Source organism: Hyperolius riggenbachi, chromosome 5 (assembly GCF_040937935.1).
Source record: "Hyperolius riggenbachi isolate aHypRig1 chromosome 5, aHypRig1.pri, whole genome shotgun sequence".
In the NCBI taxonomy this organism is placed as follows: domain Eukaryota; kingdom Metazoa; phylum Chordata; class Amphibia; order Anura; family Hyperoliidae; genus Hyperolius; species Hyperolius riggenbachi.
The window spans coordinates 306865117-306886680 of NC_090650.1; the positions used below are offsets into that span (position 1 = coordinate 306865117).

At 38.5% G+C, this 21564-nt stretch overlaps 1 protein-coding gene across 11 annotated transcripts in view; it reads left to right on the top strand.

Moving 5' to 3' along the window:
- PIEZO2 (piezo type mechanosensitive ion channel component 2) overlaps positions 1-21564 on the top strand; it is a 474955-nt gene that overhangs the window by 274992 nt on the left and 178399 nt on the right. For 9 of the 11 annotated variants that reach the window (XM_068237153.1, XM_068237160.1, XM_068237158.1 and 6 more), the window contains exons 8-15: positions 5581-5743; positions 6657-6785; positions 11659-11700; positions 13583-13721; positions 14427-14566; positions 16469-16702; positions 20114-20228; positions 20323-20537. In XM_068237153.1, the coding sequence (XP_068093254.1) occupies positions 5581-5743; positions 6657-6785; positions 11659-11700; positions 13583-13721; positions 14427-14566; positions 16469-16702; positions 20114-20228; positions 20323-20537 (1177 nt within the window). Of the gene's footprint in view, positions 1-5580; positions 5744-6656; positions 6786-11658; positions 11701-13582; positions 13722-14426; positions 14567-16468; positions 16703-20113; positions 20229-20322; positions 20538-21564 lie in introns of those variants that run through there. The other 2 variants (XM_068237154.1, XM_068237161.1) reach the window with 2 other exon arrangements.

Genomic DNA, 21564 nt, shown 5'->3' on the forward strand with positions numbered 1-21564 from the left:
TGTTATCATGAGAGATTCAGGCCGGAACCATGGTGACTGGAATCTAAGTGACAGAAGAGAGCAGTGTGTGTGTGTGTGTGTGTGGGGGGGGGTGATGCAGTGCATCCCTGCAGCCACAGCACATGGCAGCGCAACATGGGAGGCCCCTAGAAAGGGTGAGACCCTGAGCTGCCACTTGCTTCTCTTATAGCTAGTGAAGCCCTGGCTTCCACCTGCAGCTCGTCTACTCTGTCCTGTCTCCTATGTGCAAGAATCTCCTTCTTCCATGTACAGCCCCTCTCCTCCATGCCCAGTACCCTAAATGCAGCAACCTTTTCTTACATGTAAAGCTCCTCTCTTACATGTTCAGTCTGCTATATGTAGCAATCTTCTTTTTCTATGTATAGCTCCATCTCTTGTATGTCCAGTCTACTATAAGCAGCAACCTCCTTCTTCCACCTGCAGTACCTCTCCACTGTGTTCAGTCTCCTATATGCAACCAGTAAACTCCGTCTTGCATGTACTGTCTCTCTCTTCCATGTCCAGTCTCCCATGTCCAGTAAATTCCTTCCATGTACAACCACTCTTTTCCATATCCTGCCTAACATGTACAGTACTGTATACAGAATCTTCACTTTTCCGTAAGCAGCTCTCTCTTACCATATCATTCAGGATCTAGAGGTTTTTCCATTGTATTTTTAATTTTTTAGAAATCCCTGAAAGTTTTATATAATATGTACATTTTCTAAATCAAGGACACGTAGATGAAGTTAAAACACTCTTAACACAAAGTTTGTTGAGTAAAAGATTTCTGATATTTTGTAGTTTATCACTTAGCCTTAGTCCTTCCCTGGTTTAGTGGTAGGAGACGTAAATGACTTAATAATGGCAAAATAAGCATTTAGTTGCTTCTGAGTGAATCATCAAACAAAAGGACACGCTGCAACTTGCGTTAGGGAATACTTTCTGTGTTTGATCAATCTTTTGTTACTTTTTGACCTTCATGAAGAATGTTTTGGAACAACAGTAGGACAAAAAACAACCTGATAACTGTACTTTCCCTCAGTGAGTCAGTTTTTGGCTTGATTTCGGCAACATTTAATTCATAGCATCTGTTTTTGGATTGAAAGCATGGCTCATCTACACATTTCTAAATATTTTTTTGTTTAGTCACACTGGGCTTGTTATAAAGTTTCAGTGTACAATATGTTGTCTCTATAACATTCTGGATCTGCTGTGGAAGATGCAATATGAACTATTTCAGTGTGTTTTCACATTTATTAAGCAAGGTACTTTTCATTACACTAGGTACTTTTCATAATAGTCGGTGTTCACGCATTACCTTCTAGTGTAGATCCAATCATCACAAATACCCCCAACTTCAACTGGGAACAATATTGTCTTTATTTGTGTAGGTGAATGAATAATACAAATAGAATTCAGTAATTTATTTGTTTTACACATGTGTTCAGCATTGAGACATTTTCTTCAGCACTTTGCAACTGAATCAATCATCTTGCTTATAGCGAACCTGAACTCAGAACTTCCTCTCTGCTCTAAAAAGATAAGCAACAACATAATATCTTTTAAAGAAAAACATTTCCTTGTTACAGCGTATAGAGTTCCTACAGAAATGATGCAGTGTATTTACTTTCTCGTTTGCTGGAAGTACAGAAAGGGTTAACCTCCTGTGTTTACAAATAAGCTCACAACTCGTCAGACAGTTAACAGCTCAAATTACACTAGCTCATTACTTGCGGAGAAGGGAGAATTAGACAGGCTGTTCTCTGTAAACACACACAGAGTAGATTTCTCTGTGTTTTCCATCTCTCCTGTGCAAGAGTTCATGTCCGCTTTAAAGAGGTCCTTTAGTGCCATGTATTAGAATGCAGTAAATTATCCAGGATACCCACTGTTATGGTACTTTTCCTGGTTTCAGCATCAGAAACACTTACTATATCTATGTATTGCTGTATATTGAATGTAGCCCTGCCTTCCCAGTTTAAGTTTAGCTTTAGCCTAGGCTGATTAGCTATGCAGAATCCCCCCTACCTTCCCCAGGCATTATGGGAGACCAGGTATATATTATACTGGCTTAAGAACTCTCAGTAAAAGAATGGTTCGCAGAGTTGCACTTGTTAGGACTAAAGATGTCGCCACTTGTGATAAATCAGAATGTAAATCTGGGCGAGGAAAGATTTTACAATGGGCAAACAATAACCAAATAATTTCTATATGATTGTTGTTAAAAAAGCAATTTTATTGATTACATTATTTTCACTACAGTTCCTCTTTAAGTTTAAAGGGAACCTAAACTGGGAGGGATACAGATGTTTCCTTGTTTGAACAATACCAGTTGCCTGGCAGTGCTGCTGAACTCTTTGGCTGCAGCAGTAGCTGAATCACACACCTGAAATAAGCATGCAGCTAATCCAGTCTGGCTTCAGTCAGAGCACCTGATCTGCATGCTTGTTCATGGGCTGTGGCTGAAAGTATTAGAGACACAGAATCAGCAGGAGAGTCAGGCAACTGGTATTATTTTAAAAGGAAAAATCCATATCCTTCTCAGTTTATCTTCCCTTTAATGTCCTTGCCACCAAACCAGTAATTGCAAAGTGGAAAGACCATGAAGCACTGGGATGACACCAACACGCATATGGGAGAAATCATAAAACTCCACAGGGACTGAGTATTTGCTGTAAATCACATGCAAAACTTTAGAGCTGCAACACAGAGTGCTAAACTGCCTTGATGGATATAAACTACCTTTTCATATCATTTGATGATAGGGGATGATTAACTTGCCCTGCAGCTTATTGGATGTTTCCCAGGCATAGTTGGCTACATGTCCTTAGCAAGTGCTGTACTTAGTAATAAAGTGTTTATGATTTTAATCGTATGGTAGGAACCCTGATTTTGGTACTTGGTTCGCTTATGCAATTTCTCTGTATCCAGCAAAGGCTATAAAGATTTGTAGTTATCTTTTCTTTACACATAGAGAAAGCTTTTCATTGAATATAGCTTTGTATTACTTTCCGGAAATTCATCTCTAATACATCATGTCCAAAGCATGAAGCTCTAGGAGTTTGGGATTTTCATGACTTAGCCATTTTGCCTTGTAGTGCTAGGGTCCTCCTGTTTTTGACACCGAATACCATTTACATGAAGTCTATATGTTTTTACATTCTCTAGGTGCCTCAGTTTTTTTTACCACAACTGAAAAAATACACTTTTTTTTCTGAAGACAAAGCAAAGGCATTTTTTTAAATATACAGTGGAGGAAATAATTATTTGACCCCTCACTGATTTTGTAAGTTCGTCCAGTGACAAAGAAATGAAAAGTCTCAGAACAGTATCATTTCAATGGTAGGTTTATTTTAACAGTGGCAGATAGCACATCAAAAGGAAAATCGAAAAAATAACTTTAAATAAAAGATAGCAACTGATTTGCATTTCATTGAGTGAAATACGTTTTTGAACCCCTACCAACCATTAAGAGTTCTGGCTCCCACAGAGTGGTTAGACACTTCTACTCAATTAGTCACCCTCATTAAGGACACCTGTCTTAACTAGTCACCTGTATAAAAAACACCTGTCCAAAGAATCAATCAATCAAGCAGACTCCAAACTCTCCAACATGGGAAAGACCAAAGAGCTGTCCAAGGATGTCAGAGACAAAATTGTAGACCTGCACAAGGCTGGAATGGGCTACAAAACCATTAGCAAGAAGCTGGGAGAGAAGGTGACAACTGTTGGTGCGATTGTTCGAAAATGGAAGGAGCACAAAATGACCATCAATCGACCTCGCTCTTGGGCTCCATGCAAGATCTCACCTCGTGGGGTGTCAATGGTTCTGAGAAAGGTGAAAAAGCATCCTAGACCTACACGGGAGGAGTTAGTGAATGACCTCAAATTAGCAGGGACCACAGTCACCAAGAAAACCATTGGAAACACATTACACTGCAATGGATTAAAATCCTGCAGGGCTCGCAAGGTCCCCCTGCTCAAGAAGGCACATGTGCAGGCCCATCTGAAGTTTGCCAATGAACACCTGAATGATTCTGTGAGTGACTGGGAGAAGGTGCTGTGGTCTGATGAGACCAAAATAGAGCTCTTTGGCATTAACTCAAATCGCTGTGTTTGGAGGAAGAAAAATGCTGCCTATGACCCCCAAAACACCGTCCCCACCATCAAGCATGGGGGTGGAAACATTTTGCTTTGGGGGTGTTTTTCTGCTAAGGGCACAGGACAACTTAATCGCATTAACGGGAAAATGGACTGAGCCATGTATCGTGAAATCCTGAACGACAACCTCCTTCCCTCTGCCAGGAAACTGAAAATTGGTCGTGGATGGATGTTCCAGCACGACAATGACCCAAAACATACAGCAAAGGCAACAAAGGAGTGGCTCAAGAAGAAGCACATTAAGGTCATGGAGTGGCCTAGTCAGTCTCCAGACCTTAATCCAATAGAAAACCTATGGAGGGAGCTGAAGCTCAGAGTTGCACAGAGACAGCCTTGAAACCTTAGGGATTTAGAGATGATCTGCAAAGAGGAGTGGACCAACATTCCTCCTAAAATGTGTGCAAACTTGGTCATCAATTACAAGAAACGTTTGACCTCGGTGCTTGCAAACAAGGGTTTTTCCACTAAGTATTAAGTCTTTTATTGTTAGACGGTTCAAAAACTTATTTCACTCAATGAAATGCAAATCAGTTGCTATCTTTTATTTAAGGTTATTTTTTCGATTTTCCTTTTGATGTGCTATCTGCCACTGTTAAAATAAACCTACCATTGAAATGATACTGTTCTGAGACTTTTCATTTCTTTGTCATTGGACAAACTTACAAAATCAGTGAGGGGTCAAATACTTATTTCCTCCACTGTATGCACTAGTTAACAAATTACAAGTCTTCTTTGGAAATACAAGTAATTTTGAACTATCACATTAATTAATCCAGCAATCAAATAACATAGCCATAAAGCGCACACAAAGGCAATAATGAGGAACAGGAGAAGTGTACTCAGAATGAATCAGCCAACCGTTTGGGTTGTTGTCTGTGATAACTCTCATAACAAGAAGATGATAGCATTTATATACAATGTGGAGGAGATACTACTACACACAGGAAGCTTATTCCGTGAATCTTTTGTAGTTAGCCAATAATTGGCATCTCGCCAGTTCAAAACTTTCTGCCTAACTGGTGGATTAAACTCTACAATACTCAATAACTTTGAAGATGACAGGCAAAGCTTGATCTCAGCCATGGATTCCAGGGCCCATTAAGGTTCTGAACCATGTCCTGTGGGGGAACAATATTTTATCCCACCGTGCAACATTTATTTTGTTGACCTTTTGCTAGCTAAGGCACAAACTTTTCCTATCACTACCTGATTAATTCTTACTACAGTCATCATTGTAAGTAGTAATTGTAATTTCATTTGTTTAAATGATCTAAATAGATGTGTAGCAAAGAATACTTTAACTGAATTTATTATGTAAATACATAGCTTTATATTAGTACCTGAGTGCTTGTTTATTGTAATTGCCTTTTCATTAATAAGGTCATATTTTAATTTATTGAACTTTGTTTAACACAGGTTATTTGGTATCACTTCATTAGTTCAAACCAACTGTTCAAGCACATGGAAATTCATTGCGACTCCCAACCTAAATTGGTACCACTATACGAACCCTGTCATCCTTTTAGTACTGTATTACACACTGGCAACTCTCATACGTCTCTGGCTACAGGAACCTGTTGTAAGTGTAACATATTCTTAATTATTTATTTCTATTGATCGCTGCCTTGGATTGGATGTTGCTACTCTGATGAGAACACATTAAAGAAACCACTTAAATACAACTGTATCAACCTCTTAATGGACCTTCTTGTTTTCAGACTAATACTGTACTGTAAGAAGGTTAGCATTTTCACTTTGCCATTGATCTCTATTGATCATTGAGCTGCTTTGCCCTTGTACAATCTAATTGTTGTTTCCTGTAGGATTTAAGTGTGTTGTCCCTCAAAGTGCAGAATTTGTTAACAAACGCATATAAATACTGAAATTGCTATTTTGTTTTTTTTTTATGCATTTTCTGGCATTGACTTATAATGAAAATCTTTCTTTGACATACTACTAGATTTAGTTAACAACCATTGTTATCATGGCATTTCTGTTTCTAGATATAAGAATGATATTAAATAAATCTGGTTCCAGTTAATAACCATTGTAATCATGGCATTCCTGTTCCTAGATATAATAATGAGATTAAATAAATCTGGTTCCAGTTAATAACCATTGTTATTATGGTATTCATTTTTCTAGATATAAGAATGTGATTTAAGGCTCTTTTCTACTAGGAAATCAGATTGCAATCGCAATGCAATAATGTTTCTTTATAATTTTTACCATCGTGATTCCACCACAATCCATTGGGTGTATGACACAATTGTGGTGCATTTTGCGCTTGCTTCTGGAAAAAAAAACAAGGGGAAATTGCTGAGTTGCGAGAAAAGCTCGACTGCTATGCAGTTTTCCTATTCTCCTATACAAAGTATAGTAGCTGAATTGCTACTCGGGATCGGATCACAAAATGCTGCTAGTGGAAAGGGGCTCTAAATAAATCTGGTTCCAGTTCATAACCATTGTTATCATGGTATTACTTTTTCTAGATAAACTATGAAGACAATAAGGAGAATGAAGAAGGGGAGAAGGAAGGAGACTTCAGCCCAACACCTCTTACTGCGGAAAGGAGACGCAGCCTGTGGTATGCCACCCAGTACCCCACAGATGAAAGAAAAGTAAGAACTGAAGGAGCTATAATATTCATTTTATTCTAATTGCCCTGAAGCAGTGACATCATCAGGTTAAGCCTTACATATTGTTCTTATTTCATACATTTAAAATCATTTGAAAAAAAACATTGTCCATCATTAGAATAACATGCAATGTAACATGTAATAATGGCACCTATTAAAAATAATTCACATCAATGCAAGTCTTTTTTATATTGGTGCTTTTCTATAAAAAGGGTGCCTCATAATAAAACAAATATATCGCTGTTATCTTTTCTTTTCCATACCAACCTTTTTGGTTACAATAACCCATTATTTAACAAGTAATCATTTCTAAAACTGTGTTTTTGTTTCTAACACTGTTCCCTATTTTTTCTCCGAAAAAAAAAACTTGTTCACTTTTTAACTTTTTGCACCATAACGAGCAGCTTTTCCCATATAAGGAAAGGTGGGGGGAAAGGCTGCGCATCCCTAAACACATGTTACAATTGAATGGTTAATTGCACAGGCATACACCGCCTCTGCCAGACTAAAAAATGCATGCCCTGCATCCAAGACAAGTGCTAATATTTATTAAACTAGGAGGAACTTTAGCTTCCAATATGGTTTGCATGCAAAGTATATTATACTAGACACCACGGTGAGGCAAACCTCCAGGCAAGTGACCTAACCTAAATTTAAAACCTTGGGAGCAGCTAAGAAAAAAAAATGTGTAACTTACATTTGGTTGAACAGCGTGGAGAACGGCAGCGCATACCACTAAGGCTGCATCTGAAATGACCACTAGCTCAGTGTGCAGCACCTAAATAGATTTTCTGCACACTTCACATTCAATTCAGATGCAAATCATATGCAAATCTGCTACTACTTATCATGCAAACAGGAAACTCAGGAGGAGGGGCTGGGAGCAGCTAACCTGACAGTTACATAGTTACAAAGTTAAGGAAAGGTGGGGGGAAAGGCTGCGCATCCCTAAACACATGTTGCAATTGAATGGTTAATCGCACAGGCATACACCGCCTCTGCCAGACTGAAAAATGCATGCCCTACCTCCAAGACAAGTGCTAACATTTATTAAACTAGGAGGAACTTTAGCTTCCAATATGGTTTGCATGCAAAGTATAATATACTAGACACTTGCACCACGGTGAGGCAAACCTCCGGGCAAGTGACCTAACCTAAATTTAAAACCTTGGGAGCAGCTAAGCCAAAAAAATGTGTAACTTACATTTGGTTGAACAGCGAGAAGAACACCAGCGCATACCACTAAGGCTGCATCTGAAATGACCACCAGCTCAGTGTGCAGCACCTAAATAGATTTTCTGCACACTTCGCATTATATTCAGATGCAAATCCCATATGTTTCAAATTATTGTTTTTCAAAAAGGTCACTTACATTATATTAAAAAAATATCATTTTATGCTACATAAAACCAGAAACGATGAAAGGATTATATAGTATTTTTTATTACACAAACAAAACAGGGGATTAAAGTCAGTTGCCCATGGGGGGTGTTAAGGTTAGACGTCCGCCCGGGGGGGGGGTTTAAGGTTAGGCACCACCAGGTGAGGGTTCTATGTTAGAATAGGGAGAGGTTGGGTCATAGTAAAATATTGGTAAATATTATTGATGTTTTGCTATATGGATGAAGTAGTACAATATCAGTAAATTAACCAATATTTTATCACTTTTCCTGGTTTCCATTTTACTAAATGTACAATTAGAGGTTACAGTGGGGAATAGTAGAATATCAGTATTATAAACTATATCTTACGACTTACAGCATACTCTGGTGCCCATTTTATTAAATGCAAAATTGAATATCGGCTATATCTGGTGCTCTTTTTAACAGGAGCCATATTACATGCACTTACATGAAAGCACTGCAAAATTTGTAATTTAGTAAAATTTTATTGTGGCCTTGGATCCAGTCATCACAAAATCTTTGAAATGTCCCATTACCAAGTAGGTAATGAGTAAACTCTTTTCTCATTCTTTAAAGAACCTTTTCTAATGTTGCTCAAATATACTACCAGATTTTTCTTTACAGTATAAGAACCCTTATACTAACCATTTGTTTGTTCTATCATTTAGGAGACATTAGCCACTGCCTTTTCTAATATATTTTCATGTTATGTACTCTAAATTTTACCTGGGAGGATCAGAAGTTAGTGGCCAATGCTTACTTAAAGAGACACTAAAGCAAAAAAAAAAAAGATATGATTTGTATGTGTAGTACAGCTAAGAAATAAAACATTAGAAGCAGAGACATAAGTCTAATATTGTTTCCATTACAGGAAGAGTTAAGAAACTCCAGTTGTTATCTATGCAAAAGAGCCATTGAGCTCCCCGACTTTCAAAGTCGCAGAGAGCTCTGTCTTCTGAAGCTTGTTATTTCAACTGTCAGTCACTGTATTTTCTATTTCTCTGTCTGAGGACAGGTCAATAGTTCACTAGCCTGCTCTGTAAAAATCATTTAGAATGCTGTGTAGTGTGTAAACTGCAAATATTAGAGAATGATGCAATGTTATAAAAAACACTATATAACTGAAAATAAAAATATGATAATATTTTCTTTGCTACTAATGTTCTAGTAATTATCCATGCTACACAATCAATTCATTATATCGTTTTTTTTCCGCTTCAGTGTCTCTTTAAAAACCTTTCATCATCCACAAATTAAGTTGTGGTGATCCAATTCTGGCACATTCAATGTTTTTATTTCTGTAAAAATTATTTATATCATTCATTGGACTATTTAGTAAAGAGCATGAAATGAAATTGTATGAACTCTGAAGCATGTTTATATAATATATCTGTTTCCTTGAATTTGAACCTGGTTGCTGGTTGCAACTCTTATTCGGGGCCATGAGAGCTTTGGAGCCCTGGCACTCAGCAAGGGTTGAACATCCAGTCTTTGGACATTTGTATGGCACTAAGAACAGGTACAGTAGTAATGAAGGAGGAGAGAAATGTAATAGCTAAATTAAGTCCAAGACATATAAACACAAATAGCTGGTATCTGCTCAATTCTAGATATACTATTTTGAACCTTGAGATAAATGTTACTTCCCACATTACTTTATCCATTTGTGAATTACGGTCACCCTAAGTACAGTAATCTGAAGGTGACTCTAGTTATGTCCTGGGCCACAGAAATGTGCTGCTACAGGAACATCAGTTGGATCATAGTTAACGTTAAAGCCATACATGTTCTTCTCTAATGCTGTGTTTGCCCTTTTGTCCATGCATAAAGTCAGGTGGGGCATTCTGTACATATGATCAGGTATACCAAGTTGGTTAAGATATAGAAATGTGTTAGTTATGCTACCCTTATGCACCTTTATACAAACCCAGCAGTCTATGTAAATTCAGATACATGTGCAACTTGAGCGAGAAGGTAAATAAACTGTAAATTACAATACTTACATTACTTGTACTGATCCAGTGTACTTGTTTTTGTTCCAATGAATGATGCTCAGTGTACCATTTTTCACAAGCAAACTTATTAAAGACTATAACTATAGCTGAAATACCAATTCTTCATGGATCAAATGTAAACTAGACTTAGTCAGAATTACATTTAAGAAGTTGACATGTGGGGAGAAGAGTTTGTTCTATTATTCCTTTTTCAGAATGATGTCATTAAATACTGAGGGAACAGCAGCCCAGAGAGATTGTCCCGCTTCCCAATAAGATTATTTTATAGAGAAAGAAAATAAAGGTATCTATGTGAGATACAGTATGTAATCTGCTTGATGCTTCAAGGTGCAATTTTTGTTACAAAGTTGCATTTTTCAGCTATAGTTCCACATTGTCATTCAAATTCAAAGCAGGGTCATCCACCAGGCAGCCTAGGCTGGTGCTTGGGGGCTAGTGGGTGTCAGAAGGCCCACTTGCCACCTTCTCTGACCTTTCTTCACTTCAGGACCACAAGAAAGTGCCAAATGCATATCATTGCCTAGGGTCCCATTACATCTTAATCCATCTATGTTCAAATTACAAAACAAGCTCATTTTTTATTTCACTGTGATGCAATTTTTGCCATTAGTATTTGATTCTTTTACTTTAGCGCAATTTTTAAAATTTGTCATTGCATTTGTGTTTGGATTGATTACTTAGATTATATTAAAGGAGGAAACTCACACAACAATCACTTAGCAGTGCAGTTGCATTGGTGTTAATCCCATTGCATTAGAGGAATTGGCGTACTGTGTTCTACATGCTAGTGTTGGCATTGTTACAATTGGAAAAATGCATGTGTTTCAACACTTGTATTGAAACATGTGCAGTAGGAGCAGGCCCTTTGTCTTAAGCCTCGTACACACATAGAAGGATGGTCACCAAAGCGGGATCGGGACTCGATCTTTCTGGTGACAGTGCGGGGGCCGAGGCTGTACAGACATGTTGCTAATCTCTAAGCAATGCGTCCTGTTGCTAAGCAGGGGAGGAGTGTCGACGAACGGAGTGACTCACATAGTGAGTGGAGTAAGTGTGAAGAACATTGTCCTTGGCCAGCATTTGGAGTCGCTATGCCTGGCTGCTCGCTTGCCCAGGCATAAGGAAAGTCGTAGTCCACTGTGCACACGCTAGATTCTTGGCTAAGGTCACATCAACTGCCCGCCTTGGCCTAGATCCTTGTAGCATGTGTACAAGGCTTAAATTTCCCTAACTTGGTATTTGGTATTTTCTGTATTTTGGTACTTTAGCTATAGTTATAACTTTAATGGAAATATTTTGTGTGTATTTTTGTTTTGCTGTAATGTGTTGCACTGCTCTTCTAGAAAATATCTAGTAGTGTTTCTTGTTTTTTTTTTGTAATCCACAGCATTGTTGTACTTGTGGCTGCTATTAATAAGTTCTGCTTTGCTTTTGCAGCTTCTTTCCATGACCCAAGATGAATACAACAAGTCATCTGATGTTAGTATACAACAAGAGTTCATTCCACATATATGTTTAGCTCTGTTTGTATACAGATGCAATACTGATATGTATTCAGAGGATGAACAAAGGCATCACTCTCAGTTTGGGTCCACATTGTGTAGTTATAGCATTGTTATACTGTAGTATTAGAGTGCAATTTCTCACCTCACCAAGCCACACCTCTAACACTTTACAAGGTAATAGCTATTTGGCACAAGAGGAAACCAAGTTGTAGCTGTAAAGGTGTCAGATAAATGCATGCTTCTTTAAACTAACCAACAACAATGCTAAACAATGCTAGGACTGCCTGTATTATTGCACCCTCCTAAAGGGAAGCTCCTTTCCATGCCACACTAATAATATTGAAAGCAATACATTTTACCTTATGCAACATGGCTGGTCCATTGTTACATTAGGCTCCTTGAGGTCACTCGATCATTTTCTGTGGAATTTCAGAATGAACATATGTGACCATGTAGTTGCATTACTGGATAATGAATAGCTAGTTTAAAAAGTGCAAATAACCGTAAACATACAATACCCAGATAGATCATTTTAGATTGATGATATTAATTCTAAATATGTATGTGTCCAGTACAATTTTGTATTGCAGTTATTAACAATTACCCTTCCATCTTTCCATTCCCTTCCCATTCATGTTCCTCTTCATTTTTTTCCGTTTTATTTTCCATGACATGGAAGTTGGTTAGTTCCTGCCACTAAGCAGGAATACTTAGCCAGACAGAGAGGAGGAAAGACAGGACTGGCCAGCCTATTTCAGGATAATAGTAATCATATAAGGTCTTCACACCAGCCTGATCGGTCTTATTGTTTGAAAATGGGTGGGTAGGGCTGGCTGCTGTAGTCCTAATCATGAACGGTTTCCCAGTACAGCTGAAAGCAACAAGATGGACCAAATATCAATTTATATTTAAGCTGCTAAGACTGTATAGCAAGCATGAGTGCTTCTATGTTTGCTACACAGCCATATAAGTTACCACCTGCTTTTTTACTGACCTAAGGAAGTGGGCAAGCATCAGCGAAACACGTTGTCAATTTTAATTGCTCAAATGAAAGACCTTTTTTCAATAAACTGGTCCAAACTCTTCAAGAGAGGTAAGATTACCTCTCTCTTTATAAGATCAACAGTTTATTAGCCTATCTTTTATGCACTGGGCACCTCCACCCCTGTTTTAAGTGCTTGAACTAAGAGACATTTGGAGGCAGTTAATTTACAGAGTAAAAAGTAGCAGAGTATGCATCATTACCACTTACTGCTTCTGGAGTTTACAGCTATAGAACCACTTTAGTGCCTCTGCTATATCTATGTCACATGGGCAATGAACCCATGCAGACAGTTACAATCTTTCCTACAAAGTACCCTGTGGGCTACAGTCTGAAGAGCTATTTTACATGGGCGACAGTGCTGCAGCAGTTTTCTGCAGTAACATATTGCTGCAAAATCCTCAGTGTATTTTATTCTCAGCTTTGTTTGTACCAGCAAAACTAGTTAACAGCAGATGCTGTATATTTGTATTCTGGCCTAAAAGTTGCTAGTTGCTAGCGGTTTGTAGCTTCATATACTTTTATTGTAACTAGCTAAGACAGCAACTCTGTAAACAGAGGCAAATCACTAGTCAGAGATTAGACAATGCTACACATCCTATCAGGTGATATAGGCCTATGTCGTTCTAGCATTTCATATGAGTAAATTAAATTATTTTGTCTTATTATTTATGATGTTGCATGGGCTGATATATTGGATTTCATTTGTAATTATTTTAGCTTAAATACATTATAATTAATTGTTTTTAAGGAGTGAGTTGTTTTATATGTGAAATAATTACATTGATCCATCTTACAAACTGCTACTTAACAGGTGTTGCTTGTAACAGTTAATGGGACTCCAGTTGATTACCATACAATACATACATCACTTCCTATAGAGAATGGACCAACTAAAATAGATATGTATTCTACACCACAGTACAAGTGGGAGAACACTGATGAAGTCTCAGGTAAGGGCTGTTTTCAGGATCTTTCTATACTTATTGCCTTCCTGTGTATTTCATGCTGCAAAAAACATGGTAAAATATTTAGCATGTCTGTCCTTTTTGCAGTGCTAGTCTAGTTTAGGGGACCCAGCAGGAAACCTCATAGGGAACAGTTATCCAATCACAACACCCTCTTACAACACAAAGCATTGTGATTGGCTGAATAGTGTGGGCGTAGTTCCCTACAACCTATTGGAAACTTAGCAGTTCAATAGGGTGCCAATCATGTTAGTGGAATTTCCCTATGAGGTTTCCTGCTGGGTCACCTAAAGTAGACTAGCACACTTTTGCAGTAAATGGAATGGATGCTATTTGTGAATATACTGTTTATCCTGTATAACATCACAGATTACATAAATCCACCCTCTGTCTTTCTTCTGGCTTTACTAAGCAGTCTAAAGTTTCAGTATTGTTTAACTTAGAGGTCATGTGCAAAATACAGTATATGAAGGACCTACTTTACACACCCCTTTTTTCATTCAACAGATGCCTTTTAAAGTTAACTTTACAGAGGTTTCTGATTTATACATATGCTCATTGCTTTTTGCAAGGCCATATTGCAGGAGAATATTGTGTCTTTTCTTTTTGATCTAGCCTATAGCAATAAATATGTGTATAGTATTTAACCTGTATGCTATGAAGAAGAATTAGTAACATGTGTTCCATCAGAAAAGAAAGAAGAGGAAGAGGAAGAAGATGTGGAGGAGGAAGTTTCTGAGAAAAAGGAAAGTGCCAAGGTTCATGCCATGGTGGTTGCATTACAGTTTATCATGAAACAAAGCTACATTTGTGCCCTCATATCTATGATGGTAAGATATCATGTTGAAATTGGACTGTAAAATACCTGTTATATATCACGATGAAGATGTGCACCATCCATTTGCTGCATTTCAGGTGGAGACTGGAGAGGGGCAGGATTAGCATGCGGTCGCCTTGTTAATGGGAACTGAGCATCATTTTTAACTCCTAGGGCAGCTTAATAGCAAATTAAAAATACATGCTAAAAATGTGGTCCATTATTAAAAAAAACCCTTTCATTTTAACTCAGCCTTTTACATTTAAGGGTTAATTGCAGGCAGAATCCTACTCCCTGTACGTCTTCTCTCTGGCAAGCCGGTTGCAAGCAACAGAAGATGGAAGTCAGATAAGAACTCACCAAATTAGACTTAATTGCCCACAAGCTTAGATCAAATAAACCCATTAAGCATTAGGGAGAGTGATGAGTGGGAATTTGGGGTTTCAAACAGATTAGTCACACTTTATGAATTTCACATCTTCCCTGCATAATGACAGTAAAAAGGGAGCAGGAGGGTTAACTTCTCAAACATGGCAGCCCTTTCAGCTATTTGAAACCAGGAGCTGCTAAGATTCCTTTAAGGTGCCCATTAATGGTGCTGTTTTTAGTGAGCTACTGTATTTTCGATCAGATCATTCAGATCACCCAATGGCATTATACTGCAGTCACTGGAATTGAGGAATTTCTTCTCGAGGTATTTGGTTCTACTGAGTGTTGTATAGTTGGAATGCTGCATGTTAAATACCTTAACATAAACATGAAGTAAATGAGATAATTGTATCAGTAGACTAAACCTTTCCTGAAGTCCCTCTTTCTTATTTTAATTGTAAGGGTTGAATGCCTCGGTCTGAAGTCCCTGCCAGATATAACATCACACAAACATGGCTGTTGTCCATTCAGATGCCACACAGAGAAATTACGACCTTTTGAACTTTGTCTCATTGTCCTGATATCATTTTTGTTAACACATCCACAAAAAGTTTTCATAGACTCTTTTACGTACTCAAGAGATTTGCCATTGCTGTCCAGCTGCTTTGACTGCATAGATAATGGACAGATTTATTAGGCCTTGCAATGAAAAAAGAAAATAGAAAAAGAACACAGGAAAGATCTAAGATTGGAAAGATTGGTACTATATACACATGTTTATCTCAACATGCCACATGTATTTCTAAAGGACATCAGGTCATCTTCCTGTTGGATATTTTAGGTGTGGAAGGTGAAAAGGCTTTGTGATTAATTTCCCATCAATCAATTCAAGAGCTTATACACAAATAAAAAGTGCTCAGTGCTTTAAGAGGGCCAGGAAAATATCATCAATGTCTGAAGCTAGGCTTAAGAATAATACGGAAAAAAGTTCTGCACAACTAGGTATACCCTTATTTATAAGTATAAAAGGATGATGATGTAGAACATTATGCTAGTTTTAGAGAGAGACCGTGTGGTCTGTGGTCAGTATTGTGGGAGTAGCAAACGCAAACAAAAATGCACATAGAGGCACACTGACATGGGAAGAAAAGAAAAGAAAAACACATACACATACACACCACACACGCACACACATACACACATACACACATACAGACACACAAACACACACACCTCATTCTTCAGCATACAGTCTATCTGATAATATGCCCCAGGAAGAAAACTGAATGTTTTTAGTCCAAACTTTTTAAACCAGCCATTAATAGGTATCATTTTAAAGTCTCTTTTTTTCTTTGCTACTTACCTCATTCTCTTAGTAAACATGATAAAGAATATCTTGCTGCTGCCTTAGTACAGATTGAATTCTTCCCTGTAGAGTGGCCAGAACGATAACTATTCAGCTACGGTGTCTCCTGCAGAATGTAAAACATGTTTAACTAGTGGTCACTTCTGTATATATGCCTTAAAAACCCATTCTGTCTTTTAGGCATGGAGTATCACATACCACAGTTGGTTAACATTTGTGTTGCTGATTTGGTCTTGTGCTCTGTGGATGATTCGTGATAGGAGAAAATACGCCATGCTTAGCTCTCCCTTTATGGTTGTTTATGGCAACTTACTGGTGACATTACAGTATATATGGAGCATAGACTTGAAAGAGGAACTAGGAGAAGTTTCAGGTCTTCTTGAAAGAAAGAAACCAGAAGAGCTTGCATCAAAGGTACGTTTTCACTTATAACACTGATGAAAAACTCACATGTTAGAATGTATGAACATGCTCTTTCTGTCAGCCTATCAAATGGCACCCTGTTGGGGTCCTTCCCTTATCTACTGCATGTCAACAGATGTTTGTATGTTTGAAGATTATCTTTACATCCCAATGATGTGAACGCATACTGACTTATCATTATAAAAAGGCCACTTGGAGTGAAAGGACATCCTTGGTGATCAGACATAAACAAGTAAGGAAGCAGAACCTCCAGGCTGGGTCAAGGGGACAGAGTGTTGGTGTGCTGAAGCCTGGTGGAGCTTTGGTTAATAATATAGGAAGAGGAGGAGAGGGTGTTTAGTGCTTTAAACTGATTCATTTAAATTTTTCTTTTAACTTATTCAAAGTATACTTATTGAAAGTGTAAACACGGGGGGAAATAAATTATAGTACATACTTCAAAGGAAATAATTACTTCAAAGGAAATAATATATTCGTTTTTTTATTCAGGGCAATCTAAAATTTCTTTGGGTAATATTTTTTTCCAAGTATTGTTTAATTTCACAGGCACTTTTTCACGGAAAATTAGGCATAAACACAAAAATTACACACTTTTTCATGTTTTACCTTCCCTAATTTTTGCATGACAAATGCCACAGTATACATTATCTGGCTTGTCCTGCTTAAAATGATACCATATATGCCCTATTTCATCACTAGTTAGGCATGTAGCGTACCATTATTGCCAGCCTGTGCATCTGTAGCGATTGCATGAGATCACTAGGGCACACAGTTTGTGGGCCCAAGTGCTGTAAAGATGCATTGCTAGGCAACAACATTGCGAACCATATAAACAGCATTGGGTCCCCGAGCTGTCTCCCTGCAGTGTTTTCCCCCCAGGCTCTTTTAGCTGGGTGCTCCACCCAGCTAGTTTTGAAGAGCACCCGGCTGTCATCAGCTCACCTCCTCCTATACTATAAGCAGAGTTGCGCACAGAAGCACCGGCCCTGCATTCTCTCATATTGCCCCACCCGGCTACTTTTTCATGCCACCCGGGTGGAAAAAAAATCTGGGGAGAACACTGCCCTGGAGCACTTAGCTAAAATAGCCTGGGGAGAACACTGGTAACATTAGTAATAATAATACATATTAAGGAAAAAAATGTGCATACTTATCTCCTTAATGCCTGACTATTCCTAGTTCTTTGTTGAAGATGTATCTGCATTTCCTTTAGTCTTCTCATTGGGAAAATATTTGTCCCCTTTTTGGTTCAGTAAAGCAACAAGTATTTTGAGCCCATAGGCCTACTGTACTATTGTATGCTTACAATTGTAGGATTATTTCCTTACAATTATTCTACTTATGTTGTCTTTTTCATGTTGGCTTCTTTTCAATAATATACTCTGTAGAACAAAACAATATATGCAAACAAGGGTCTTAGCCCTGCATATGGGTAAGATCTTGATGGGAAAGCCTTAAAGGATAAGTATATATATATTTATATATATATATATATATATATATATATATATATATATATATATATCAAATTGACCATTCCTTCTTGTTTGTACAGGGGCATAACTGCTGCTACTCATGCACCCCCTCTCCCGCAGTAAAACTCTGATAGGCCTCACATTCTATGACCTCCAACCTGTGGCAATCCCAAGAGGCCCATTCACCAAGGATCACCTAACAAGTATAGCCATCGCCACCATAATCCATTCTCCATAACGAATGCAATCACTATTCCCCCATAACAATAGGGTGGTCACTATGGCTCCCCCCATAACTAGTATAGTCACCAGCTCCCCCACCCCTCCACTTTGCTTCCACTATAACTCCCCATGGCAAATATGGTCATCATTTCCCCCCTACACATTAAGTGCACAAATAGCACCACCACCCCATACGCCCATAACAAGTAAGGTCGCCAATTACCCCCATAACATATGGGGCCAACATTTCCTTACCCTTACATCTTTGTTTCTGGCTTACTTGCGAGCTGCTGGACTACTTCTACTTACATTTGAGGTAGTGGTCTAGTACAAAAAGTCACATTTAGGCTTAGCTTATACAGATGTTTTACTGAATGCCACATTTGACAAAGAAGGTAACTTCAGTACACGGCGCTCAGCGCCGAGCGTCAAAGCTGGGCGCCCTCATAGCAGCAGTGCTATGATGTGTGCACCGCAAAAGAGTAATTTGGGGATCTGGTGATTACCAGACCCTGAAATACATCTCCCTCTGAGTTGCGACAACTTGGAGAGGGATTAGTATTTAAAGGGATACTGTAGGGGGGTTGGGGGAAAATGAGTTGAACATACCTGGGGCTTTTAATGGCCCCCTGCAGGCATCCTGTGCCCGCGCAGTCACTCACTGATGCTCCGGCCCCGTCTCTGGTTCACTTCTGGAATTTCAGACTTTAAAGTCTGAAAACCACTGCCCTTGCGTTGCCGTGTCCTCGCCTCCCCCTGATGTCACCAGGAATGTACGGCGCAGGCACAGACCATACTGGGCATGCGCAGTACCCTCTTGGTGACATCAGCGGTAGTGAGGACACGGCAACGCAGGCGCAGTGGTTTTCAGACTTTAAAGTCTGAAATTCCAGAAGTGAACCAGAGGCGGGGCCAGAGCATTGGGGAGTGGCTGCGTGGGCACAGGATGTCTGTGGGGGACCATTAGAAGCCCCGGGTAACTTTAACTCATTTTCCCCCGACCCCCCTACAGTATCCCTTTAACGCCGCCGGGGAGATTAGCGGCAGCAGGGAGAGCCGTCATTCGGCTAGACCTGTGCCCAACTCACCGATGACGCAACAATATGTACACCACATTTGAATGTCCCTAAAATGCCCTTGTGTGACATGTCCCACCATGGCAGTGTGCCAGTGCACAGAGGTATTTTGTAATGTCGCTTTAGTGGGCCTCCAAGTAAATGCAGTGTGCTGTGACTGGAGACTGTCTAACAGCTAAAAAAATTGCATCCAATTGCACTCCAATATTTCCTAGTGCTGAAAAATGAGTTCAAACGTAGCCAATTGCCACTTGTCCAAACATCTAGTTCCACCTGATAAAAGCTTGAGAAAAGCCTGGGTCACCCCACACAAACACAAAATGCTGAAAGCACTTATCCAGACATTTTAAAAATGTTTTTACAAAATTGGGCCCAAGCCTTTCAGCCAACAATTACTTCCTTAGCTTGTTCAGGATGTACAAGTACTATCACAGAATTTCAGACATAGAACATACAAAGCAGTGGTATGTACATAGTGTGCTATTAATAGGCTTGGGGACTGTGCATGTCAATAAATAAAAAATATGTGTTAATGAAGAATGTGAATCCTGATAGAAAATTGTAAATGGACTTGTTTCTTTACAGCAGCTGAAAGCTTAACTCTTTTCTTTCTTGCATGTTTTCTTTAGCTCCTTTTTAACCTCACTTTTTGGCTTTTGCTCAGACAACACCTTACTGAGCAAAAACAATTAAAGTTAAAAGAAGCAACCTTATCGGAAATTAAAGTTGGAAGTCAGGACAAAGGTGAGAGACAGTATTTATATGAATGAAATCAATGATGAATGTAGAATTGTATTAATAGTGGCTGTAAGTACATCAATATATGTTTTTTCCTTAGAAGATGAATTACAAAAAACTGAAGAACAAGAAGAAGGGGAAGACGATGAAAATGACATCATGAAAGTGCTGGGAAACATGGTGATGGCCATGTTTGTCAAGTATTGGATTTATGTTTGTGGAGGAATGTTTTTCTTCGTCAGCTTTGAAGGAAAAATAGTCATGTACAAAATCATCTACATGATGCTGTTCCTTTTCTGTGTGGCATTGTATCAGGTATGTGGAGCAGTTTACAGAGAGAATCAGCTTCCAATTACTGCTTTGTTTGGACATGGTGCACAGAAACCGGTCCTAGTGTAAACAGAAAGTGGCCAAAAAATTTAGATTTTGCATCCTTACCACTGGGCAAGCAACATAGATGTGCAGAGGTCACAATCTCCCATTGGAGCTTCCACTGGTCCAGAACAATGGACCAATGGAAAGACATGGTGAGAAATTCCAATATGCTGCCACTCATTTTTTTTAAACTTATTTTATTTCCCAAAAATTTCCAAAATTATACAGAAAACATAACCCTGGAGCATTTGAAAAACACATGCATCACACAAAAGATATGACAACTTATGGTACATTGGAAATGGCCTATTTGCCTCAACCCTCTCCTACTGATTTGGTGACAGGATTATAGAGTGCAGTTCTGATACAAGAAATACAGATGAAGAACAGAAGAAAAACAAACAAAGAATACAGATGAAGAAAAGAATTACAGATAAAAAACTGCAGAATTACAGATGAAGAATAGAAATATTAAAAAAACACAAAGATTGCAAATGAAGAAAAGGAGGTCCAATACTCATTTTTAATGTGTGCTATTAAATTACTTTTTTTGTGGTTTGGGTGTTTCACTTTTTTAAACTTTGAGGTCAAGAAATATTGATAAAGGGGGCTTCCAGATTCCACAGTCCAGCCCATGCTATTACGCCAGAAGTATAGTTGTGGGCCAAATGTGCATACATCAAGACCCGTCACTGATCAAGTGATATACCGTACCTGCAGTGCAAGCAATTGATTTGATCGATTTTGGCCAAAAATGGATCGATTGGGCATTGTTTACGGCATAGATTTTTTTTTTCACAATCAAAGTTTATTGATATAGAACGTACATGAAGAGAAAAACAATATATCAGTATGAATATTACTTACGCCAAAACAATGTTTACATGTTGTTACATTACTGACATAGTGCATGGAGCTTAAAATGTGTAGCTATATCCAAATATAAAAATCTACATGCAATAAACAG